This window comes from Polypterus senegalus, chromosome 5 (assembly GCF_016835505.1).
Source record: "Polypterus senegalus isolate Bchr_013 chromosome 5, ASM1683550v1, whole genome shotgun sequence".
NCBI lineage: Eukaryota > Metazoa > Chordata > Cladistia > Polypteriformes > Polypteridae > Polypterus > Polypterus senegalus.
The window spans coordinates 46,490,204-46,518,183 of NC_053158.1; the positions used below are offsets into that span (position 1 = coordinate 46,490,204).

Sequence of the window (27,980 nt, forward strand, 5' to 3'; positions counted from 1 at the left end):
ACAGAGGGCTGTACTGTGTCAGACAAACCTCCTGGGGGTGTCACTCAGACGGGACATTCACCGGAGACCTGCTTCTGAAGCTTCTTAATTTGAATAGTGACTGGCAGACTTAAAAAGGACGCAGAACAAGTTAACTCTTAAACATGCTGGTGCATAGGAATTAAAGAGGTGACTTTATTGATGAGCTTGCATCTGTTGTTTAAAGATGAATGCCACAATGTCGAGTAAAGGGAATTAAAAGGAATACAGGAGATTATTAAACACATATGGTATATACAAAGCATAGTTACAGATAGAGTGAAAATCACCTTTATGGTGCTGTGGTGCTCAGAGTGCGTGAGAAATTGATAGACATGAACTGAAATGAATTGGGACAATGAGGACATAAACAACAAGGCATTGTGAAAAAAAGTTCAAAAGTGTAAAATATCCAAAACAAAAGTGCAGTGCAAAAATCTTCTAATAAATAACCCATTAAACAATGCAATCATGAGGAAGTTAAAAATCAATTAATTTGGTATTTGGTACACTGTATTAATCCCTGTGTCTTTTCGCATGACTTTTGGGTGTCAGAGCGCAGGGTCAGCAATTGTACAGTGTGCATGGAGCAATTTTCAGGTTAAGGGCCTTGCTCAAGGTCCCAACGGAGTAGGATCCCTTCTGGCAGTAACATTAATTGTTCCGTTAAATAGATAAAACAAGGAATAGTCAGAGTCAGCCCCTTCTTTGTTCTCCAGATGTTTTTGTTTCTCGCTTTTTTATCTCAACTGCTCAGGCATGTTCAGCAAGGCTGAGGCAGCGGAAATGCAGAAAATGCAGTTCTCAGTCGACTCCCATCATAGCCACCTCCTGCCACCATCCTTCAGCATCCACAGTACGACCCTTGGAGCACTCTAGATGCTCAACAGGTTGTTGTTCTTTCGCTCCACCATGGGGAATCACGACTGCTTTGCTTCCTTCATGTTGCAATGGCTCTAATCCGGTCCTGCAACCTTCTCGTCTCTCTTTTGATTTTCTTCCTCGTCTTTTACTTTCCTCTCATTATTTTCATGTTTCTCTTACTCAATCCAGTTTTATAATCTTTATAAAAGCAGGTGTGGAGTCTCAATGAGGGATGGCTGAGCCAATCGGTCTTCTGCACATGAATGCCTAATCAGTCCATTCCCCCATTAAGTGTTTAGCAGCCGCTCATCAACTGCAAAACACACACACACACACAAATCCAACATCAAAGCCACGCTATCTTCAAAACTATCTGCACTTGCCCTGGTCCTCCATGGACCTTGGACATGCTTCACCTCAGTGGCACTCTTATCTCAAACCTAATGCCATTGCAATTCAATGATTAAAATAAGTACATTTTTATTTAGTAAGCAAACCATTATTCTGTGTGTCCTTTATTATTATTACAATTCTATAGTTATATAAGCCTTTCTAAGCCTAGTAGTTCTCTCTGGACGAGTGTAAAGTTTCCTTTTTTAATTCTAATTATTTCCTGTTTATTAAGTCTTACCGGTAGATGTTAAATTGAGAGGCTTCCCGACAAATGAAAAACATTCCCTCTGCTCAGGGTGCAGTTCCTCCTTTTAACCTTGCAGGAAGTGGACTGATCTATCCTCTTCTGGCTTTCCCTTTTAGATGATGTCATGTGACTTGATCCGATTTTATGCAGTGTTGCCATATGTTTTCCATATAAGCAGTCTTTAATGCAGCATCCTTTTTTATGGAGCATTTAAGCAAGGTGTCAAATAATTAATGATTCATTATCCTGAAGTTAGAAGTGTGAAAGGAGTCTATGGTGATGATTAATTTCACACTTTCCTTTAATTCATTTTTGCCCATAATAGTTTCAGATGGTCCTGGATCTTGCTATTCACTTACCGCCTCATTACCAGGTAAATGTTAAGCTTTCACACTATGATCTAATTTTTTTTTTACTTTTTAAAAGACACTGTTTGCGCAGTATGCAAAACTGTATTAGTATCTACTGATTCTCAAGTAAGAGGTTGTTAGATAGCAAGCTTGATGTAATCTTATACATAAATAACTGTATTAATGTAATTTATACTCCACACTGTTAATGCTGTATATTTAAATCAAAGATGGTTAACGGGTCTGTTTAGGCCCTCTAAGTCAAAATGTTATTTGGCAAAAATTAAATTTTATACTTAAGGTCAAAACTGAAGCTGCTTGTTGTTTCCCTGTCTTCTCTACTCATTCTGAGGATCAACTAAGCCTGAGGCACTCAATGTTTTGTTTGTTTTATTTTTTATTTTATGTACAGATGAGAAAAATGATGTTTCTCTTATAGTGACCTGTTCTAGTTTCAAATTCACTTTGACTTAGAAGGACTTATCTGGAATGCAAAATGGCCACACATTAAAAAGAGGACACTACAGGTATCTAAAGGAGAAGGCATGTAATGGAGAATAATATCTAGCATATCGATTGACGATAGTTTTTATCATTTATGTCTAACAATAGAAATATTTAAACAGGCAGGGAAGTTAATGTCTAAACATAACTCTAATTTTAAAATTTAAGTTAGCTGGATAAGCCAGTTGTTTCTGTGGCACATTTACGACCCTACTAAATCTAATAAGACTTTTTGTTAAGTGTTTTTGAGACTTCAGTGATGTGATGAGGTAGACTTGACCAGAGTTAGCTACATATGAAGCGACAGTTTACATTCAACAAGCTTATCCTTCCAGGAAGAAAGCCTAAACTGGATGACAGACTTGAGAAAGCAGTTTATGACTTGATTACCTGTGTATCAGTTGGTTCTTGTTTGTCAGTAACTACATTTTTACATCCTTTGAAACTGAAGAAGTTTTTGACAGCCACAAAGGTGGACTGGTGGGGCTGAGTTGTGCCTGAACTGAGTCATTTGTAGCAGCTCCCCCACACTGACTTGAGGGGTGTTTCAAGAAGCTGCAGGTTCCCTTAAATTAAGGCTGATACAGAGGGCCATGCCAGAAACACCGTAACAGAGACCAATTAACATAATAAGGCAGACAGCCACCTAGTAACATATTATCAGGTTGTATCATTTTACCAGCACTCACATTGTTACTCTGCTTATAATTTGGGCATATGATCTATAATGCATGAATAAATGTATAGCTTACTGTCCTGCCTGTTCTGGTACTCAACAACAGCAGTCAGCTCAGACAGTCTGTTAAGAACTTTGTGCGTTGTGTTAAGGTTTATATAGTAAAGTGTAAAAGGGAAATATTGTCACCCTAGGACCCTACCACATCAAAACAAGGTGGCATGGCATTGCCTGACTTCCAGTTCTATTACCAGGCTGAAAATATTTTTACAATAAAATAGTGGATATTAGCAGTCTATAATTCTGCACCTGCTTGGATAGCAATGGAAAGAAACCCCAGTTGTAATTCTTTTTTACTATATGCCATACATTGTGTGCTTTAGTAAATACTAATTACTAGCCAACCCGCGCCGTACCATACGCCGCATAATCAGGCCGGTTTTTTAATGAATTTTAAGCACAGGGAGAAAATTAACATTTGAAAAATCGGTAATGTAATAAATCGGCAAGAAAAGCAACATTGTAACAATGCACGGAACGAACCAACACACAATCGTCCGTGACTGAAAACCGTAGGATCGTCCTCGCGCCTTCTGCTGCCAGACGGAGGGATGGGGGTTCACGGCGCGGAGAGTGGAACGGGAGGAGAGAAGGACGTCCATTCAGCTCTGTCCGTTATGCTAGTCTGCTGATTTCTCGTTCAGTATGTACTGCCCGGTCATGTGCCTACCTCCAACTTGTCACTTGAGTCGTCGTCTTTACACAGTCCAGATGTACATGTGACTGACGTGGACCTTTCATTGCTCTGTGCGGTTTTGGCCGCTTTTCTATATATAATCCACCAAGACACCTGACCACAGTAGTAGCGAGGTGGGAGGGGGGTGCGTACAAAGTGCAGGAGCATTTAAGAAGACGCATGTTTGTCGCGACGCAACCAGTGGGAGCGTCAGGGACGATCCTGGGTAGACGGCCACCTTTGTGCGAATGTGGTTTCGCCGCCCTACGTACCTATTTTCTATTATGATATGACGGATATTACTATTACATGTACTACTTCAAACAGGATTAAGGCGGTGTTAGGGTTAGAGTCAGGATGTATAAATAAAATTTAATTTCAAACGATTAATTTCAAACCAAACCAGCCTAGATTAGAAAGCCGGTTTATTTAATCGTTCTAAGCGACAGGCAGCTCTGCACACAGTGACAGTCAATTCAGAGATCGCCGCAGTCCCGCTGTCTTTTGCCGCTTCTCTTGACTCGCAATCCCATTGAGGAACGTACGCGTCTCACATGAAATCTATCGCCTTCGCGATGCAACTATGAAACATGCAAGTTGAACATTGACTAAGGGACTACACACATTTAGAGAGCGTGTCGTAAATGCATGGTAAGCAATGGACCCGTTCAGACAGAGCGTGCGATGAGTTGGCGACCATCAAAGGCTTTTGCGCCCGCTCGCGCGAGCAAATCGCTATGTATGTGGAGTCCCTAATAGGCATCAACGCATCGACTACAATACACACCACACGCAACTTTGTCAAACTTTGCTCACTGCAAACGCCGCCGCTGCTATAGTCGTCGGCCACCCTCAGACTTTAAAATTCAAAGGCGGACAGCCGCCGGTCGCAGCGTCGCGGCTGCTGCACGCTCCTCAACGGCCGCCTTTGAGTTTGGCCGCCCATGTGCGGGGCACGTTTTGCCCATCGCCAGGATCGACCCTGGGGAGCGCATGAGTCGCACTTAGTGGGAATTCCACGGTTTGCAGCCCGAATGGGGCTCAACGGCTTACCCACGCCGGGTAGACACACGGTCAATGTCATGCATATTTATTTATTGAATGCTACACACTTCTGGAAAGACGCAGTTGTCTAAAAAGGGAGGGTTTGAGGATACAACAGAAAGTAAATGAAAAGATGGAACTGTAGACTTTTCATTGCTCTGTGCGGTTTCGGCTGCCTTTCTATATATAATCCACCAAGACACCTGACCACGGTAGTAGCGAGGTGGGAGGGGGGTGTGAACAAAGTGCAGGAGCATCTAAGAAGTCGCATGTTTGTCGCGAATGCGAATTGCTGTATGTAGCGTGTAAAACAGTTTGCCATGGAGCACGTGGTGGAGCGTCGTAACCGAAAACTCAGTTTTTAAAGACTGCTCACTTCATTGTGTTTTAACCTCAGTTGTAAAGGATTGTTTTAAGGATCCCATGGGATACCCCTCACAAACCGTTTGACACGCTGCACCATAGAGTCCGGACGTATTCATGTAATCAGCGTATTGTTGAGCAGACTGTATAACAATGCCTCTGTGACTAAGAACAACGGACACCACGTCACCGAAGTTATCCCAATGTTGGCAAACAAAGCTAAGAGCCATGTCACGAAGTTTGAGAGCAACAGTTTCGTCAATGACATTTCTTCAAAAAAACCCGACTGACAGAAACAAACAGTCACCTGAAGCAGGAATTTCCATAACATTGAAAGAATTGTTGTTTCCATGAAATACATTTGCAGCCATGGAGGGCAAAAGAATAGTCAACGTGGCTCACAGCTGGGTTTGGACCGGAGCACAGACCAAAGCGAGTGAGTATGTGTTTGATGAGCTGTTTGATTTGGCGGGCAGTGGTCTGAGGTGCGTTCCTGAGCACGTGGGAGGAGGGGTAGAGTTTCTGGGCGGGCTTCGTTGTTCCTTTCGCATGGTTTTTCATGGTGTCGAAACCAAAAAGAATAATGAAAAGTCAACGTGGCTTAGACGTGCATGTGGACTCCTAGCACAGACGAAAGGGGCTAACTGGGTGGTCGGTGAGTTTTTGCATCCGGGCACATGGGCAGGCAGTGTGAATGCCTAGAGAGCGAGGGTAGACGCGGGCCGGTGAAAAAGGAGTGTTAGTGAGTAGGAAAACGTCTTCCGTGTTCCTGCAGGAGCATCTAAGAAGACGCATGTTTGTCGCGGATGCGAATTGCTGTATTGGTGTGTAAAACAGTTTGCTATGGTGCAAGCTGTCATGCGTTGTAACCGAAAAATCGTTTTTTAAAGACTGCTTACTTCATTGTGTTTTAACCTCAGTTGTAAAGGATTGTTTTAAAGATCCCATGAGATACCCCTCACATGCTGCATATGGCGATTCACCTCCACGAAAAACATGCCTCTATGAACAGACAACGTAGCTCGGAGGTGCATGACATGAACATGACATTAACCTGCCCTGCACCGCATGTGGCCTCCACGACAGACGAATATAAATGGCGCCACTTTTTCTGTGTCCTCGCGTCTGACTTGGTGGGCGTGGCCCTGCGAGTTGTCGTCGTATCCAATGGAGTTGGTGGGCGTGGCTCCTTCCTTCGTGCGCCATAGGTGTCTCACTTGTTGGCGGCTTAGTGAATCCATGCCCCTTCCGGCGTGCTTTTCATGGTTGTCTTGCCTTAGTGAATTATATATATAGATGATAAACTGACCAGCACTCCAGTGTTTCAAAATTTACTAAAGATATTCAACCAATCTAGGATACATTTTAAGGCATGGAAGTTCCTATCTCATATAAATGGTAGTCCCCTTCTTTAACCTATGCAATCTAAAGAACATGCTAGGAAGGATGACATTTAGAGATGTCAATGTTAAAAATATGCTTGCATCCTTTGAACTTTTGCATTACAAATGTAATCTTCCAGTATCACACTTTTTTCTATGTACAAATCTGAAACCTTTTTAAAAGCAACCTTCTTAAACTTCATCCTTTATCTATATTTATCCTTGAGGCGATGCAAGTTAGTTAGTTTAGATTAAGATACAGACAGAATCTCCGGAACATATAGAAAATTTTTAAAGAACATATCTCGTAATTATCTTTTGGAATGATGAGGAAGGGATCTATTAATTAAAATCATAGGAAAGGAATGGAATTAATCCATTGGTAAAATTCATTCTAGTTTAACATGTGTCAAGCACACACTAATTAAACAAAAAAAAGCAGATTCTATGTATGACACACCATATAATGAAACCGTGGGAATTGTACTCTCATTTTAATCTATGCTGAGCTCAGGGATGGACATGCTAATTCCATAATAATGCACCATTCAATTCTCTAGTGATTATGTAATATATATTAATAATGAAGCTAGCACAGGCAGGCACATTGAAAGGCTAATTCTCTTTCAGTTTAAATCCAATCTTTTGAAGAGCTAACTGAACATACCTGTGTGACATGGAAAACATTTAATAGAAGCCCAAAAACAGATTTTAAAATATTCCAAAATAAATAAGGGATTTTTTTAAAAAAAATGTTAACAACACCATCTACAGTATATGTGGTCTGCATATTCGTAAAAATACAGAAAACTCCCATGATTGCTCAGGTGTCAAGGTGTTTTTTGTTGTATGTGAATGGAAATGTCAAAAACAAATTGGAATTGTTTGACTGACTATGCTTTTATTGCATTGAGGTAGAGCTGACAGAGTCTTAAGTTGCAATATTTCATTATTGTGGAAATGGGCTATGAAAATCTAAGTCATGTAACGTCACTTATTTATAGCATACTTTCCTTTTTGATTGTAAAATACACTTTTTCACAGTTTATGAGTGCTGTACCTGTCATTCACTTGATGATCACTGACTTTCATTACCTCATAGTGTAGTACATTGGGTTTAGATGTCAATTAAAAAAAAAATAGCTGTGTGTGTGTATGTATAAATATATATATATATATATATATATTGTGATAGACGGCCAGGAACTCTGCCCGGCCGGGATGCCTGGAAGAAGGAGGAACCAGGACATGCTTTTTTTCCCTGGGCACTCGGCCGGTCCTTGATACCTGGGGGACAGCATTTCCGGGAAACCAGGAAGTGCTGACAGACTAGGGAAGGCTTATGCCCAGACTGCTTCCGGGTGCCAGGGCAGCACTTCTGCCCCACTGGGGAGTGCTGCCGGAAGTACATTTTCAGGCACCTGGAGCACATCCAGGACTGGATAAAATGGGCCGCTTCACTATAATCAGGGAGCCGGAGTTGGGTGGAAGAAAGACAGAGCTTACAAGACAGGAGTGGAGGCGGCCAGAAGAACCAAGGACTGCATACTTGTAAATATTGTAAATAGTGGTTTGCTGAATAAACGTGTGTGTTTTGGACACTGCGTTGTCGTGTCTGTCTGTGGCTGGGCTATCTTTTACAATATATATAGTCAGTTGTGTTATATATATATACAGTCATGTGAAAACATTAGGACACCCTTTGAAAGCATGTGGTTTTTGTAACATTTTTAATAAATGGTTATTTCATCTCCGTTTCAACAATACAGAGATTAAAGTAATCCAACTAAACAAAGAAAACTGAAGAAAAGTCTTTTCAAGATCTTCTGTAAATGTCATTCTACAAAATGCCTATTCTAACTGAGGAAAAGATAGGACACCCTCACATGTATTCCCTCTTAAATTGGCTCAGATCTCACACAGGTATATCACACCAGGTGCACATAATTAGTAGATCGTTACTCTGCATGTTGAATGAGGCTTGCCCTATTTAAACCTCAGACATTTAGTTTGGTGTGCTCCTGACTGTTGAAGTGAGAGTGAGCACCATGGTGAGAACAAAGAGCTGTCAGAGGACTTCAGAAAAAGATTGTAGCAGCCTATGAGTCTGGGAAGGGATTTAAAAGATCTCAAAGATTTTGAAATCAGCCATTCCACTGTCCGGAAGATAGTCTACAAGTGGAGGGCTTTCAAAACAACTGCCAACATGCCCAGGACTGGTCGCCCCAGCAAGTTCACCCCAAGAGCAGACCGCAAGATGCTAAAAGAGGTCTCCAAAACCCTAAAGTGTCATCTCGAGAACTACAGCAGGCTCTGGCTACTGTTGATGTAGAAGTACATGCCTCTACAATCAGAAAGAGACTGTACAAGTTTAACTTGCATGGGAGGTGTGCAAGGAGGAAACCTTTGCTTTCCAAGAGAAACATCGAGGCCAGACTGACATTTGCCAGAGATAAAGTTGACAAAGACCAGGACTTCTGGAATAATGTTCTTTGGACAGATGAGTCCAAAATTGAATTATTTGGACACAACAGCAGAGGACATGTTTGGCGTAAACCAAACACAGCATTCCAAGAAAAGAACCTCATACCAACTGTGAAGCATGGAGGTGGAAGTGTCATGGTTTGGGGCTGCTTTGCTGCAGCAGGACCTGGTCAGTTTACCATCATAGAATCCACGATGAATTCTACTGTGTATCAGAAGGTGCTTGAAGAACATGTGAGACCATCAGTTAGAAAATTAAAGCTGAAGCGGAACTGGACCATGCAACATGACAATGACCCAAAACATACTAGTAAATCAACCAAAGATTGGCTGAAAAAGAAGAAATGGAGAGTCCTGGAATGGCCAAGTCAAAGTCCAGATTTGAATCCCATTGAGATGCTGTGGGGTGACTTGAAAAGGGCTGTATGCGTGCAAGAAACCCTCAAACATCTCACAGCTGAAAAAGTTCTGCATTGAGGAGTGGGGTAAAATTTCCTCAGACCGATGTCGAAGACTGGTAGATGGCTACAAGAACCGTCTCACTGCAGTTATTTCAGCCAAAGGAGGTAACACTCGCTATTAGGGGCAAGGGTGTCCTATCTTTTCCTCAGTTAGAATAGGCATTTTGTAGAATGACATTTACAGAAGATCTTGAAAAGACTTTTCTTCAGTTTTCTTTGTTTAGTTGGATTACTTTAATCTCTCTGTATTGTTGAAACGGAGATGAAATAACCATTTATTAAAAATGTTACAAAAACCACATGCTTTCAATGGGTGTCCTAATGTTTTCACATGACTGTATATATATATATATTATATATTCATGTGGCCTTTTTAACAAAAAAAGAGTTTAATGTCAAAGTGAAAACTGATCTTTGCAAAGCGATCACAAATATAAAAAATACAAAATAGTTGATTGCATAAGTAGTCTGTATTTAGTAGTGTCACAGATTGCTGGGGCCCTTACCCAGCCGGGACACCTGGAAGGACCAGGATGTGGCACTTTCATCCTCCGGGCCACAAGGGGGCAACCGCTCTGGATCAGGAGAGGACCACGGGAGAGGAGTAAAGAGATTCTAGCCTGTTGGGACCCGTGGCCACCGCCAGGGGGTGCCTCAAGCCTTGTGGGACCCGGGAAACAGTTACTTCCGCCACACCCGGCAAGATGGCGGATGAGACTTCCAGGGATGCCCGGAGGGCTTCCAGTGCAAAGGGCAGCACTTCCGCCACACCAGGAAGTGCTGCCTGAAGGACGTCATTGGACACCTGGAGCACATCCGGGTGGAAATAAAAAGGGGCCACCTTCCTACAGTCGGGGAGTTTGAGTAGGGAGTGGGAGCAGGACGAAGCTCCCGGGAGGAGGCGAAAAGTGGCCAAGAACTGAGAGAGAGAAGCCCGAAAGAGTGGTGATTAGTGCTGAGTGCACTGTGTTGTGTTTGGGACTGTGATCCTGTATTTACTGGTGTTCAATAAACGTGTGCATTTGATAAAGCTGTGGTTTCCGACTGGTGGTGTCCGGGTAAGTCTCACAGTAGATATACCTTTAACAGCCATGGCAGCCTCGAGTCTGTGAACACAAGTTTCCCTTAATCAGCTTTACACATCTGGACATGACAATTGTTCTCATTCTTCTTGGCAAAACTCCTCAAGCTTGGTCAAGTCAACTGGTGATCATGAGTGAAGGGCATTTTTCAAGTGCATCCTCAAATGAAATTTGGACTTTGACTCAGGCACTGCATGTCATTAGCATTATTGTTTTTAAGTATTTCCTGGGTGACTTTCGTTTTATGCTTGGGGTCATTGCCTTGCTGGAATCCCGATTTTCTTTCAAGGCTTCCTTACAGACTGCATTTGGTTTTCCTCCAGGATTGTCCTGTCTTTTACTGTACTCTTTTTACTCTCTATTCTCCCAAGCCTCAGTACACCACTACACCAACTTTTAATGCTCCCATATCATCGTCATTAGACTTTGGAGCACATAAAAGCATTTCATATACAATATGCACGATTTACATTACACAGTTATCTCTAAACTGTTATTCTTTAAAAACTCACTAAGGTATTGTAACTCTTTGGTGGAAACAATAGGAGTCTGTATAATCTTGCATGACTGTAACTTGTTATTACTTTTTTGTTTTTACAAGATAAATGCATTTTCAACCCTTGCAATGTTAGATTGAGATTGCTTATGTTATGAACCTGGAAACTGGAAATGTTTCTTTTTGCTTAATGCACAGTAACAATGAACTTATGTATATTCAACAGGTTTCCTTTCTATGTTTCCTTTATAGCTGGCAGCATTAGAAAGACAGATCTTTGATTTCCTTGGATACCAATGGGCACCTATACTTGGCAACTTTCTACATATAATAGTCGTCATACTGGGTCTCTTTGGAACCATTCAGTTCAGGCCAAAATATATAATTGTGGTAAGTCTCTTATTTTCTTTGAATTTACAAATGGAGAGTGTTTTTCAAAGCTGAGTATGTGTTTGGCCAGAGTCCATTACGAAATGGAGCTGCTGTGAGGCTACATGTAACATTATGCCATCTGTAAGAAGCTACAATGTCTAAGGAAAGAATGTGAGTATAGGAAGAATTTCAATGAAAGGCAGCTATGACGTAAGTCTTGAGAAAAGAGAGAGAAAAAGCATGATTTAACAGATAGGTGGAACATATATAATTGTAAAAGGAAATCTGGTCATCCAAGCAATAAGGTAGACCAAAAGCATGTGTTTTAATTTGTTTGTTGTACTTGTAATCCTTCTATGATGGTTGATCACAGCCTCTGCTGAGTGTCTACAAAGTGATCGAATTTGACTATTGAGGAAGTAAAAGCTGTAATAAGGTTTCTGTAGATAAACCTGCAGAAGGATCATTTACCATCCGACATCCACCTGACCCTGTCTTGCCCCCGGTCCTCCCCCCAAGCTGACATCCCTAACTTATCGATATTTTTTCCATAGAGCGAATGCTTCAGTATCTGCAGTTTCTGTAAGTACGGGGGTTACTTTCCTAAAAAACAAGAATTGACTAAATAATCTATTTACAGGCAGTCATCAGTATGCCTTTTTCTTAGAATAGAGTACATAGCAATGACACAAAAATATTCTAATACAATAAAAAAAAGCTATAGGGGTGTGTGAAATTTTATTTTAAACTCGAATTTTATAAATCTGAAGGTGTACTTAAATAGTGAAATAATGGAAAGGAGTGGCAGACTCACTTGCAATGTCTGAAGAAGGGAAAGATGATGGCATAGTACTCTAAAGGAGACATTGATTGAATTGTCACTCCTTTTCACAGCACTTCTTTGTACACCACATACATTTTCTGTATTTTCTACTCATACACATAAGTGAGCACAAAAGAAAACTGCTATTTCTTAGGTAACCATCTACTCATTGTTTAAAATGCCTCTGTGACTAGTTGATCATCATAGAAATTGCTAAGTTAACCACAGACTGGCACATGCACAACTAGAATGGAAATCTATGTTCAGTCGGCTAGCGTATATCCCTGGGTGTCAATATTTTACAGCTTGACCAGCTGTCGGCCATTTATAAGGGTAACTTGATTTATGAAAAGTCAATTCCTGTTACAGGACCAATCTTACAGAGATACATTATGGACCAGCAAGATCAATGTTCAAAGTTGTATATGTAGGCAACGTGGAGGTATCATTACAGTTTTTTGTACTAGAGCTTTTTATAATTTGAATTCTCTATTCACACCTTCATGAATTAAACAGAGCAGATAATTTGATCTTCTTGGCTTTGCCTTTAAATGTAAATAATTTTTTAGTTAAGAGTTTTGATATATTTATAATTTGGAATAGGGGGTTACTAGAGTTTTGTTCCATAGACTGTGTTTTAAAACTGATTTAACTCCAGAAATGTTAAAATTATGGCTAAAATGAAGTGCCCATTGGTGTTTAATAGAGACACCCTTTGACACAGGTAAAGAAATACTTGAACATACAGGAAAGTATCTATACCAGCAAACCTTCTTCCACCCCATACTCAATTTCTGATAAGTGAAGTGATTTTCCATTAAAACAGCAAAACTTTGTTGCTGAACAAGGAATACAAATAGATAGTTTCATATACTGAAAGTTACCATGCCTTTTTAAGTTACCATTTGTTTTTGAAAGAAAGTTTAAAACCATCAGCATTCACATTATTGCAGAAACATTCCTTAATTGAGAAAGAAGGGCCACTAAGAGCTAAAGGTATTAAAAAGAAGTAAGAAAATGCAATCATGTTATTACATTCAGGTGCATCCTCAGATATCATAGAGTTTGTTACCACACATTTTGTAACAGTGAGTCATAGTAAAAAATAACACTGATAATAGAATGAACTAGTAATGTATATAATATATGGTGTTTGCCTGCCATGGAAAAGTAATCTCAGATAAAGGAGCACTGGAATAAAGGGTTCTTTCATCGGATTGGCCAGCCCAGCACTGACTTTGCTATAGAATGGCCAATAGGGGTGAGGCAGCTGTCTGGCTGAGGTCTCCAGGACTTCTTTTCAACAATCTGACAGTGGTTGAATGATTACCTGATGGACAGATACTGTTGTTTTTCATTTCCATTTCATTTATGTCAGTTTCTATTTGGTTCTAATGTATTAGAACAAGTCTTTATCCTTATATGTGATAGTTCTGTATGTAGTTATTGGTATAATCTATAACGGCATTTTGTCTTGAGAGTTGTCAATGCGCATTGTGCCTGGACTTGGTGAGAAGCGCTGTAGAGGAACAAAGTAGTTTGTACTATTATGTTATATTTCTGAGGTACCAATGATAGATTAATTATCTAGCTCTGTGAAGATTACTTTTTCTTTGCTTTGTGTGTTGTATTTAGCCAAATTTTGACACCCATTGCATGCCCACCTACCTGGAAGGGTGTCGCTCTCTTAATAACCTTTACCCACAATTTCTTCCAATTATAAGTTTAAAAAAAATTGGTACAAACATCTAACATTGTCAATGGTATGAGGGAGTCATTGAAAGACAATCACTGTCCTGCTCCACTGACAGACTGAGGAGATCGTTCCTCCCCCACACTATACGACTCTTCAATTCCACCCGGGGGAGTAAATGCTAACATTACTCAAAGTTATTGTCTGCTTTTACATGCATTTTTATTACTCTTTAACTTAATATTGTTTTTTGTATCAGTATAACTGCTGCTGGAGTATGTGAATTTCCCCTTGGGATTAATCTATCTATCTATCTATCTATCACTGACCATTCAGCCCAAAGGAGCTTATCAGTTTGTATTTAACTAACTTTAGCAAATTATGACAAAACTGAGATTTGAAGGTTGCTAAGCAATCATAAAGCACAAAATGTAGATCACACAGCACAGCAGCAGCAAGCCAGCAGCTGATTGAGCAAAGAGGAGGTAACAAATTCACTGTTTAACTCTTTGTGGGCTGAATATTGTTTCCAAAAAATTAGTTTTCTGAAAAGCACACAAAGCAATGGTTCCACACATAAATCAACATAAAACATCTGTTGCTACGTGCTGTGGCTGCTGTTGGTGTATGTTGGGCTGCACGGGGGCGCCTCGAAGGCCAGCAGGAATACACGGTGGGCCGGCTGCCTGGTTGTCTTCACACAGCAGATGGGTGATGGTGGCAGTCTCAGTGTGACATAATATGATTTGTACCTCTTGTCATCATAAGTGGTGGTCCTCCCAGGCGAACACTGCTGTAGGTGTATCAACTACAGGGTGGTCCAGATCTAATTATGCACATCCAGATCATCTGGATGACTTTGATTTATGTGTGGACGATTCCAGTTTGGCGCAAAGACGATTCTTCATGTCGTCAGTTCATACAATTCTCGATGCTCCGGGATTTTTCGGGTGATTTTCTATGTAATAAACTTAATAAGTTACAGCGTAATGAAAATTTCATAATTAGATCTGGACTACCCTATACACAAACGTGTTCAACAACATGATCAACTGGGGCCTTATCAGCTGATGCTAAAACGCCATTTTTGTTTTCGATGTCCATCTCCTGATCACTTGCATCAAATAGACAAGTCAGAGTCTGGTTCAGCGATCATATGTAAAACATCCACGGAGTATTTAGTCTCTCGCCAGATGTCGATGCCATTTTAGAGGTTGTTTGCTCTTCGCTACTCACGCAGGGAATCGAGTTTAAATCAACAAAACTACTTAACTTTCCTTCTAGCAAAAAGAGTCAAACTTAAACGTAAGGCCGAGTTTTGTCGTAGTTTACAGCTGATTACCGTCCTCTACCCCTGAATTTTGACAAAGTACAAAGATTTTACTGTCAAATAATGCAAAGAGTATGCAACATGTGTTTTGCCCTAATTCTGGGCTCATCAGGCGTACACACTCACTGCACCCCCTCTTGCGAATCGAACCTTGGGCGTCAGCGTCAGAGGTGAAGCCTCTAACATTGCACCACGGCGTGTGGTTCATTTATTTGACAGCATGTAGATGGGGGTAATTACATTCATGGCATTCGTAGTCTGAATCACAATCTGATTGTATGAATGGTTACCTGCCAGAACGCTTGTGGTTGGTCTGCAAGTCGGCAAACATCCACCACGGTGCCCTCTTTCAGTTGCGAGAAGCAGATCATAGAATGTTACAAAGTTTTTACTGTCAAATAATGCAAAGAGTACGCAACACATGCTTCACCCTAGGGGGCACCATGGCAGATGTTTGCCGACTTGCAGACCAAACAACAAGCGTTACCTGATAGGTAACCACATTCAGACCATGATTGCCTTGAATGTAATTACCCCAATCTACATGCTGTCAAATAAATTAACCACACGCTGTGGTGCAACGTAAGAGGCTTCGCCGCTGACGTCCGAGGTTTGATTCCCGAGAGGGGATGCAGTGAGTGTGTACGCCTGATGAGCCCAGAATTGGGGCGAAACATGTGTCGCATACTCTTTGCATTATTTGCAGACTACCACAAGCGTTACCTGGTAGGTAACCACCCATACAATCAGATTGTGATTCAGACTACATGATATGGGGTGCCAAACAGGCAAATACAATGATTTTCTGAATAAATAAAGTTAGTGTTGGAATATATAAAGTCAAAACTTTAATATATAAAGTCAGCGTTGGAATATATAAAGTCACTTTATATATTCAGGATTGACTTTATATATTCTGACGCTGACTTTATATAATCAGGCTTTGGTATTACATATTCAGAACACTTACTTTATATATTCCGAAAATCATTATGTTTGCCTGATTGGCACCCCATAATATATATATACATATATACACACACACATATATATATATATATATATATATATATATATATATATATATATATATATATATATATATATATATATATATATATATATATATATACATACAGTACACTGTGATCTGAAAACACACCAGAATGTCTAAAAAAAAGAAGAAAATTTAAGAAAAAAAGGAAGTTTCTGACCTGACAGGCAGTGAGGCATTATGTAGGTGTACTGCTGTTGGTATAAAGGAGCCTCTTTACTGTTTCTTGACACACTTCTGCAGAATAGTTTGATGGCCGAACGTCCTCAGGGTTAGTGTGTCAGAGAGAGGATGTGCAACATTGTTCATAATGGTGCACCCAGTTTTGTCTTAATTTTCTTGTTTGCTACTACATGCCGGGGTCCAGAGTGCATACCATAACTGAACCTGCCATTTTAATTAGCTTGTTGGTTCAATGGGCCTCTATTGAATTGTTATTACCAGCCCAGCACACCACAGCATAGGAAATTGCAAAGGCCATCACAGAGTTATACAAAATGTGAAGAATGTCACTACCCGCATTAAAGGAACACAGTTGCCTAGGGAAAAAGAGCCTGCTCTGCCTTTTCTAATATAGTTCATCTGTGGTACAAGACCTGTCCAACCTATCATTGATTTGGACCCCATGTACTTGTAGGAGTGCACTACCTTTACATCCACTTTGTGAATAGTGACTGGGCATAGAAGCTCTTTGGTGTGGAAAAAGGCGATATCCAGTTATTTATTTTAACTGATGTTTAGTTGCAGACAATTTCTTCTGCACCAATAAACAAACTTCTCCTTCTGACTCCCATACTCTGTCTCATCCCATTTTAACACCCCATAAGTGCAGAATCATCTGGGAATTTCTGCAGTTGACATGACCTGATGTTGTATTTATAATCTGAGGTATACAAAGCGAAGAGAAAAGGAGACAGGACGTTTCCTTGTGGTGCTCCAGTGTTGCTCACATCTGTATCAGAGACAGTCCTTGAGTCTTACAAACTGTGGTCAGCCTGACATTTAGACAGTTAGTCCATTATCTGGGACACAATAAGATTATCCACCTTAAAAGGAATAGCTGGATGGTATTTGAGGCACTGAAGAAATCAATAATCATAATCTTCACAGTGCTGCTAGCTTTGTCCAGGTGAGAATAAGCCTTGTGGAGCAGATATGAAATTGGAGTGGAGGATGCAATTATCTAACAAAATGATGCAGCTGGACTACTGGAGTAATTTTTGTTTCTCGTATATCGGATATATTGAGTTTTTACTTTTGAAGGTTCACCCACAGTGTGAACCTCATATATATGAAAAGAGCAGTAGTGATTTTTTTTTTAATTTTACAAAAGCCAAAGTGTTTAACTTTATTGTGTTTGCCTCATACAGAGTTTTTAGTCACAGGGCAGAGGTGACTCCCTCCTTCTCTTTTTCTCTTCACATTTGAACGTAATCCTGAAAATGTTATAGGGAGACACAGTTAATTTTACATTTACATTTTAAATATATTGGTGGTGGTTATGCGCATGATCTGTTTACAAGTTACTTTTCTGTTCATAACTACAGGCCACAAAATGATGTTACTTCACCTCTGTCCTTTATTTGTCACTTTATTATACATTACAGTATTTGTAAAACTTTACAAATTTTATTTCTGGAACCTAGTTCTTTCTCAAAGGCCACTTTCCGCTTTCTAATAAACTTCTTTTTTAATTGATTTTTCATGTTACTAATTTTGACACTTCCCAGTGGATTTTCTTGGGGGGCCCTTTATTGTCTTTTGAGTTTAACTTGTTAAAGGCTGTGTTTATGGGTTTATTGCCTCTTTTTGTTTTAAATATCTGATACCATAGCCCCTTAATTTTGAGAATACCTGGAACAGTTGTACCCATTCAGAGTAAGAAGAGCAATTCATAGGTTAAAATACCTTAGAACTTATTATACTATATATAGTCACTATATAAAAAGCTTCAGTCAGTTTCAATTATGAAAGTGTTCACACAACTAAAAATTTTCTTTTGAGCAAAAAACGAAATAGAGTCAAAGGTAAACTCTGTTGTGAAGAAAATATTCATTATTTGAAAACAACATGTAGTTAGGATATAACTGGTTGGATAATGGATGGATGGATGGATTGTAATATGTTTATTAAAAAACAGCTTTAGCTAGTCATATTCACATTAGACTGGCTGACATCTTGAAAAAAGCATCCACTGTCAAAGTGCTTAATATAGTGTTTCCCAAAGCTTCCCTTACACAGTGTTTTTGGGAGCAATATACGAGCATTATGATTTCACAATGAGCTATTAAAGATGAAATAAAGATCTCTTAATCTTTTTTACTGCTGCAAGTCATTTATAAAGGGGAAATATTGCTGATACTTAAAAAGATTTGCATTTGTAACACCTAGTCCCATGTCCATACTGGTCATCTTCTTAATTTACTAAAACCTATCTCATTATTCCCAAAGCAAAAATTTCAAAAACTGCACTGTCTGCATAAGCTCTCCTTTATTTTAATTACACACTCTTTTTATGAACCTATCTGACTTTTTAACGTAATTCATGTTTTATTTCCTATGTCATAATGCAGACTCAGATCTCAGTCAGAATCATGCTGTCTAAAAGGTGGTGTGCCTGTGTCAGTTATTCCACTGATCACGTCTTCAGTTTTTGTTCAAAGTATAACACAATATAGTGTTTCAGCTCATAAATTTCACTATATAAAATATTTGTTGTAATCACTTTGTTGATATTTGTACAATTTGTATTTGTAAGTCACGTTGTTAGGCTTTATTTGATCTATCTGTTTTCAAGTCTACTTTGTCTATTTTAGGGTCACATCGAGTTGGAGCCTAACCTGGCTGAATTAAGCATAAGGCAAGCAACACATTCACACACACACACACACACACACACACACACACACACAAACACACACACACAGAGCTGAATTTGAGTCACCAGTTAATTTAGGATATTAAAGGCAACAACTAGGGAACCCAGAAGAAAGAAGAAACATGCAAATATGGGAGAAAAGAAAATGAGCAGACTGATGCTGTATGTGAGTACTTTTGCGAAAATGTGTGCTCCACATTACAGTTTGATATTCATGCTAGTCGCTCTAAGTTTTTGTACTTTGAAAAAAAATTGGTGAGAATGGCCTATTTAGCCCAAGTGTATCTGTCAATCCCGTTTACCTAATTTCTCACTGAAGCCAGATATGTAATATACAGGTACATCTCAATAAATTAGAATATCATCAAAAAGTTAATTTATTTCAGTAAATAAATTCAAAAAGTGAAACAAATATATTATATAGATTCATTACACACGGAGTGATATATTTCAAGTATTAATTTATTTTCATTTTGTTCATTATGGCCTGCAGGTAATGAAAACTCAAAATTCAGTATTTCAGAAGCACTTCCAGGGTCAAGGGCTATATAAAAAAGTGCTGGAGACCTAGCAAGTGAGCCAGAGTCGGGAGGTAGCAGACAACGCTTGCTGAGAGGTGTGGAGGGGATAGAAAGAGAGAGAATTGTCTCCTATATTGTATTTAATTGCTTGTTTAGTGCGGTCGTGGTGCTTTGGGCAGTGTTTTCAAGAAGAAAAAGTATTAAAATACTTCTTGGTGCTTTTAGTTTGAGTCCTGAGCATCTGTCTGTTGGGGTTAAAAGGGTAACAGTGACCCCTAGCATTCACAATATCCATAGACCATAAGACCATAATGCTTATCTAAACTCTGTTTGCTGTTGTTCTGTCATATACTGTATTCATACAATAGTTAAAATGACAGAAAGATATCGTAGCAGTCAGAGGCACTTCTTAAACATGTGGAGCCCAGTAGCTGCAGTGATCTTCGTGTGTGTGTGTCTGTCTATCTTTTCTGTCACAGCACACATTACAACATTCAAAGTAATTCTTAAGCTTCAGTTACTGTGTGCTACTACAGTTTTTATTTTCTCTCAGCATCAAATTTTATGTTTAGTACCTCATGCTTTGGTTTTGCTGAAACCCTGATAGTGGCTTAAAATGCATGGACTGGAGAAATTTGAGGTGGGTGTTTTAGGAAGAAGCCCTGTAAGTAGCCTTTGTAGTGCAGGATTTTACTACTGTTCACAACACACTTTTAACAGGTTTTCCCTAAATGTATATTCTTGTTTGAGAATGATATCTACTAAAAACCTTTTACTTACCACACTACTTGTTAAGTTATTTTATAGTTTGGAGCTATAGTTCTTTGTGTAAAAAAAGCTTCTAAAGTGTTACATCTTGCCTTAAGAAGGGGCCTTAGCTGTTTTGAAAGTGTGCATATTGTGATCTGTTCAGTGTGCCAATAAAAAGGTTTTGTTTTGCTGACTTCTTACTGCATCCATAATGGCTAACATAGTACAACACCCTAGTACTACAAATAAACATATATATATATATATAGATATATATATATACTAGTAAAATACCAGCTTCGAGCGAGAAGTAGTGTGTTAAAGAAGCAATGAAAAGAAAAGGAAACATTTTGAAAATAACGTAACCTGATTGTCAATGTAATTGTTTTGTCACTGTTGTGAGTGATGAGTGTTGTTGTCATATATATATATATATGTATATATATATATATATATATATTTACACACACACACATAAACATATATATATATACATATCTATACATATACACATATATACATACATATATATATCTACATATATACACACACATATATACACACACATACATACATACACACACATATATACACACAAATACATATATATATATACATACATACACACACACACATATATAAACATATATATACATATACATACATATCTACATATATACACACACAGCTATTTCGTATCAGTGCAATACGCTGTTTGTTAAAACAGTTGACTCCGCTCTTACGTGCAATAACAAATCAAATCATTCAGTTGTCTTTGCTCATATGTCATTTTAGAGCTGGACGCCTGGCATCTTTTTTTGGTAACAGGTTCGTTTCTGTTTGGTGTGAGGTTCTGTGTTGTGGAGATTCTCAGGATGGATTGCAGGTGCTCATCAGTGAGGCGACTCCTGTGTGCTGTTTTGTTAGTCTTTATCACTGAGAAGAGCTTCTCACACAGATATGTGCTACCAAACATGCACAAGGTTCGAGCCGCATGTAGACGGACTTTTTTTGTTCTTCAAAGTCACCAAAGCGCCGTGCAAACTCAGTGCGCAATAACTCTAGCTTAATAACTTGCAGCATCATAAGGTAGACTTGATTAACGCGGTAAGTGTTCGGCAAGGCAGCTGAAGCGCTGCATTATGAGATCTGTAGTTTATTGTGTTACCAGCGCTTCATATACCCGGGCCATTAATAACAATAATACAGTATATAAAATGATCTTGCGGGCCGGATATAATTACACGCCGGGCCGGATGTGGCCCGCGGCCCTTGAGTTTGACACATATGGACTAAATAGAACTTGAAAAGATATATTTTTTCAAATGTGATCGCGCAGTTCAGATAGAGTTGACGCGCACTACAGCCTGCATGCCTCAATGAGTCATCCTCCCCTCGCTCTTACTTTTTTACCGTTCATCTAATGAATACACTGAGTATGGCTTTACCAAAACAATCATTGATGGCGAATAAAGTATCCATTATTCGAGTATGTAGATCGGTATATATATATACATATATATATACCCGCATATCGCAGCGGAGAAGTAGTGTGTTAAAAAAGGTAGAAAAAGAAAAGGGAACATTTTAAAAATAACGTAACATGACTGTCAATATACAGTATTTGTTTTGTGAGTGCTGCTGTCATCAAGGATTTGATTATCATTATTTCTTTCAATCAGGTTCGTATTTGTAGGATGTGTTGTGTTCAAGTTACATTCCGTGTTTGTCAATCGTTGTAAAGATGACAGGTTTCATTCATCGATTCGTTTCTTACTGCATCAATAAACAGCTCGTCTTCTTCTTTATCTGAGACCTGACACACTGCATGCACGGGTTTTTTACACTGTCTTCCTTTAGCGGGACATTGACTTTTTCCACCGTGTGCTTTGTTTCCGCAGTAGCTGGATTTATGAATATGCTTATCAGACGCTTCATATTTTTGCTGCCTTTTCAATTGTGTAATTCGGTTTTGTTCAGCTCTTTGGAACTGTCGCTTTTTATCTGTGCACTGCATCAGTTCACGTGAGCCACTCGGTGTACATGCATCGAAGGTTCCCAGCTGTGCTGGTGCCATCTCATGCTATGTCCATGGCTGTATTTAATGTTACCTTAGTCCTGGCACTTAAAACTTTCTCTCGCAGTTTCGCTGAGTTTGTGTCAAACACCACCCTGACCATCTCATCTTCCTCTCCATAAGCACAGTCCTTCACCCGTGAATATTTAGTGGAGTTTGCTATTGGATTGCCGCTGACGGACGGCCTTATATGGGCAGGCACTAAATTACAAACGCCAGCGGCAGCCTGTCTATGAACTTAATTTAAAGTGTAGGTTTACATCGTGCTTTGTTTCAAGTAGCAGAACTCATGAATATGGTTGTATATGTCACTCGCCGCTTCTTATTGTTTCGCTGCCTTCTCAATTATATAATGCATGTTTTCTTCAGCACTTTTGAGGTCTTCCTGGTTTTCTATGTACTGTGTGATTACGTGGGAGGCGTGATGATGTCACACGAAACTCCGCCCCAGGGCGTTGAAGCTCATCTCCATTACAGTAAATGGAGAAAACTGCTTCCAGTTATGACCATTACGCGTAGAATTTCGATATAAAACCTGCCCAACTTTTGTAAGGAAGCTGTAAGGAATGAACCTGCCAAATTTCAGCCTTCCACCCACACGGGAAGTTGGAGAATTAGTGATGAGTCAGTGAGTGAGTGAGTGAGTGAGTGAGGGCTTTGCCTTTTATTAGTATACTAGCAAAATACCCGCGCTTCGCAGCGGAGAAGTAGTGTGTTAAAGAAGCAATGAAAAGAAAAGGAAACATTTTGAAAATAACGTAACCTGATTGTCAATGTAATTGTTTTGTCACTGTTGTGAGTGATGAGTGTTGTTGAGATACATATATATATATATATATATATATATTTACACACACACACATAAACATATATACATATCTATACATATACACATATATATATATATATATATATATATATATATATATATACATACACACACACATATATAAACATATATATACATATACATACATATCTACATATATACACACACAGCTATTTCAGATCAGTGCAATACGCTGTTTGTTAAAACGGTTGACTCCGCTCTTACGTGCAATAAAAATCAAATCATTCAGTTGTCTTTGCTCATATGTCATTTTAGAGCTGGACGCCTGGCATCTTTTTTTGGCCACAAGTTCGTTTCTGTTTGGTGTGAGGTTCTGTGTTGTGGAGATTCTCAGGATGGATTGCAGGTGCTCATCAGTGAGGCGACTCCTGTGTGCTGTTTTGTTAGTCTTTATCACTGAGAAGAGCTTCTCACACAGATATGTGCTACCAAACATGCACAAGGTTCGAGCCGCATGTAGACGGACTTTTTTTGTTCTTCAAAGTCACCAAAGCGCCGTGCAAACTCAGTGCGCAATAACTCTAGTAAGCGGTAAGCGTTGCAAGGCAGCTGAAGCGCTGCATTATGGGATCTGTAGTTTATTGTGTTACCAGCGCTTCATATACCGGGCTTTAATAACAATAATACAGTATATAAAATGATCTCGGGCGGATATAATTACGCCGGGCGGATGTGGCCCGCGCCCTTGAGTTTGACACATATGGACTAAATAGAACTTGAAAAGATATATTTTTCAAATGTGATCGCGCAATTCAGATAGAGTTGACGCAAGACTACAGCCTGCATGCCTCAATGAGTCATCCTCCCCTCGCTCTTACTTTTTTACCGTTCATCTAATGAATACACTGAGTATGGCTTTACCAAAACAATCATTGATGGCGAATAAAGTATCCATTATTCGAGTATGTAGATCGGGATATATATATATACATATATATATACCCGCGTATCGCAGCGGAGAAGTAGTGTGTTAAAAAAGGTAGAAAAAGAAAAGGGAACATTTTAAAAATAGCGTAACATGACTGTCAATATACAGTATTTGTTTTGTGAGTGTTACTGAGTGTTGCTGTCATCAAGGATTTGATTATCATTATTTCTTTCAATCAGGTTCGTATTTGTAGGATGTGTTGTGTTCAAGTTACATTCCGTGTTTGTCAATCGTTGTAAAGATGACAGGTTTCATTCATCGATTCGTTTCTTACTGCATCAATAAACAGCTCGTCTTCTTCTTTATCTGAGACCTGACACACTGCATGCACGGTTTTTTACACTGTCTTCCTTTAGCGGGACATTGACTTTTTCCACCGTGTGCTTTGTTTCCACAGTAGCTGCATTTATGAATATGCTTATCAGGCGCTTCATATTTTTGCTGCCTTTTCAATTGTGTAATTCGGTTTTTGTTCAGCGCTCTTTGGAACTGTTGCTTTTTATCTGTGCACTGCATCAGTTCACGTGAGCCACTCGGTGTACATGCATCGAAGGTTCCCAGCTGTGCTGGTGCCATCTCGTGCTATGTCCATGGCTGTATTTAATGTTACCTTAGTCCTGGCACTTAAAACTTTCTCTCGCAGTTTCGCTGAGTTTGTGTCAAACACCACCCTGACCATCTCATCTTCCTCTCCATAAGCACAGTCCTTCACCCGTGAATATTTACCCGTGGCAGTTTGCTATTGGATTGCCACTGACGGACGGCCTTATATGGGCAGGCACTAAATTACAAACGCCAGCGGCAGCCTGTCTATGAACTTAATTTAAAGTGTAGGTTTACATCGTGCTTTGTTTCAGTAGCAGAACTCATGAATATGGTTGTATATGTCACTCGCTCGCTTCTTATTGTTTCGCTGCCTTCTCAATTATATAATGCATGTTTTCTTCAGCGCTTTTTGAGGTCTTCCTGGTTTTCTATGTACTGCGTGATTACGTGGGAGGCGTGATGATGTCACACGAAACTCCCCCGGCGTTGAAGCTCATCTCCATTACAGTAAATGGAGAAAACTGCTTCCAGTTATGACCATTACGTGTAGAATTTCGATATAAAACCTGCCCAACTTTTGTAAGGAAGCTGTAAGGAATGAACCTGCCAAATTTCAGCCTTCCACCCACACGGGAAGTTGGAGAATTAGTGATGAGTCAGTGAGTGAGTGAGTGAGTGAGGGCTTTGCCTTTTATTAGTATAGATATATATACTAGCAGAATACCCGCGCTTCGCAGCGGAGAAGTAGTGTGTTAAAGAAGGTACGAAAAAGAAAAGGAAAAATTAAAAAAATAACGTAACATGATTGTTAATGTAATTGTTTTGTCATTGATATGAGTGTTGTTCTCATATCTATCTATATATATATCTCTATCTATCTATATATATATATATATGTTGTTCTCATATCTATCTATATATATATATATCTATCTATCTATATATATATATATATAGATAGATAGAGATATATATATAGATAGATATGAGAACAACATATATATATATATATAGATAGATAGAGATATATATATAGATAGATATGAGAACAACATATATATATATATATATATATATTTGTATACGTGCAAAAGAAAGTGAGAATCGCCTTAATATTATTTTGCCGTGGTGTAGAAAAGGGGTCCCGTGTTTGCACTTGTCTGGGCTATAGCGCAGGGGGAGGATGAAAAAAATTAAAAGTGTTCACTTTGACTTAAGGCAGAAGCGCAGTCAGCGTCTCAAAGGCCGGCACAGCTATGCACGCGCGCTGGCTGCTCGACTTTTGCAGGGCAGGAGACCCCAGTTTTTGCAGACACGTTCATGATATCAAAAGTCTCAGCGCTCTTTGGAGGTCATTCATATATTATATATATATATATATCAAAATACCAGCGCCTACAGCGAGAAGTAGTGTGTTAAAGAAGTAATGAAAAAGAAAAGGAAACATTTTAATAATAACGTAACATGATTGACATTGTCATGAGTGTTGCTGTCATATATATGCCTGCCTAAATAAGTAACCCTCGCTTTGCTCTTACTTTATTTACCGTTCATTTAATCATGGCTAGTGGCGGAAAAATTATAAAATGGAAGGAGGATGGCTTTACCAAAACAATTATTGATGGCGAATCGATTATTCATAAAGCTTGAATTGGTGATCTGTTTTTCTGTGTTAACCTCATATTTTTTCATACTTCTTCTCAAACTAAGGTGGTGCGAGGGTAAAATGAATCGGATGCGCTGATCAATGTAATCGGTGTACCAGGAAATCATGCATTGACAAAAGCTCCCTTTGCTTGTAATGCAAAGTGTGATTAAATGCATTATTTTTAACGCGTTATGGAGCACATGCATCGAAGCTTCTCAGCTGTGCTTGTGCTAAGAAAAGGAAAGATTTTAAAAATAACGTAACACGATTGTCAATGTAACCTTTTGTAAGTAGTGCCTGGAGGATTCAGTGTGGAGAAACTCTAGAGAAAGTGTGTGTATTAATTTGTGGATTTTTCTGTGAGTATTTGGTGGCAATCCAAGCAAGTTGCTTCGGAAGACGGCGTTAGCCGCGGAGCTCAGCTCAGAGCGAAATGAGATGAATGGGAGGGAGATGATGACGACTCCCCACCGCCTTAACTGTCAATCCCCACAAACACAGTCTCTCGAATTTGCATAAGCACACCCCTTCACCTACAATTTTAACTTAGTTACAAAGTGATCAAAACTCTCGTTTATATCCTGCGTCCTCTCATTAAACTTGTATCCCGCATTACCTGTGGGCATGTGAAACGCCAGCGGTAGCCTGTCTATGAACTTAATTTAAAGTTTAGGTTTACACCTTGCTTTCTTTCGGAGGTAGCAGCACTCATGAATATGGTATTATATGTCACTCGCTCGCTTCTTATTGTTTTGCTGCCTTCTCAATTATATAATGCATGTTTTCTTAAGCGCTTTTGGAGGTCTTCCTGGTTTTCTACGCACTGCGTTGACAGTCAGTTCACGTGATTACGTGGGAGGCGTGATGATGTCACACGAAACTCCGCCCCCCCACGTCATTCCAGCTCAACTCCATTACAGTTAATGGAGAAAAATACCTTCCAGTTATGACCATTAGGCGTAGAATTTCTAAATGAAACCTGCCCAACTTTTGTAAGTAAGCTGTAAGGAATGAGCCTGCCAAATTTCAGCCTTCTACCTACACAGGAAGTTGGAGAATTAGTGATGAGTGAGTGAGTGAGTCAGTGAGTGAGGGCTTTGCCTTTTATTAGTGTATATATATATATATATATATATATATATATATATATATATATATATATTTATTTATATACTAAGTTAAAATTAATAGTTCTCGGAGTCAAAGTAGTACTTATTGTCTGACATAAGTGATGCTTTGTACCACTCATGATTGGCTTTCTCCAGGCACATAGGTGAATCTTCAGCGATTTCCTTTCTTTGTCTTAAGAGCTTGTCTCCTACGCTGCTGTTGTAGTGCCTTCTAGTTGACGGCAGTAGTGCAGTTTCTCTTTTAGGTTCAAACACACCATATCAGTCCTCTTGCTGTTAG

The 27,980-nt window shown here is 39.3% G+C and overlaps 1 protein-coding gene across 1 annotated transcript in view; it reads left to right on the forward strand.

Annotated features, from left to right (window-relative positions):
• Positions 1–27,980, forward strand: part of LOC120530251 (sodium/potassium-transporting ATPase subunit beta-1-interacting protein 3) — a 609,068-nt gene that overhangs the window by 238,725 nt on the left and 342,363 nt on the right. The window contains exon 2 of the mRNA XM_039754574.1: positions 11,353–11,490. Coding sequence (XP_039610508.1) covers positions 11,353–11,490 — 138 coding nt within the window. The remainder of the gene's footprint in view (positions 1–11,352; positions 11,491–27,980) is intronic.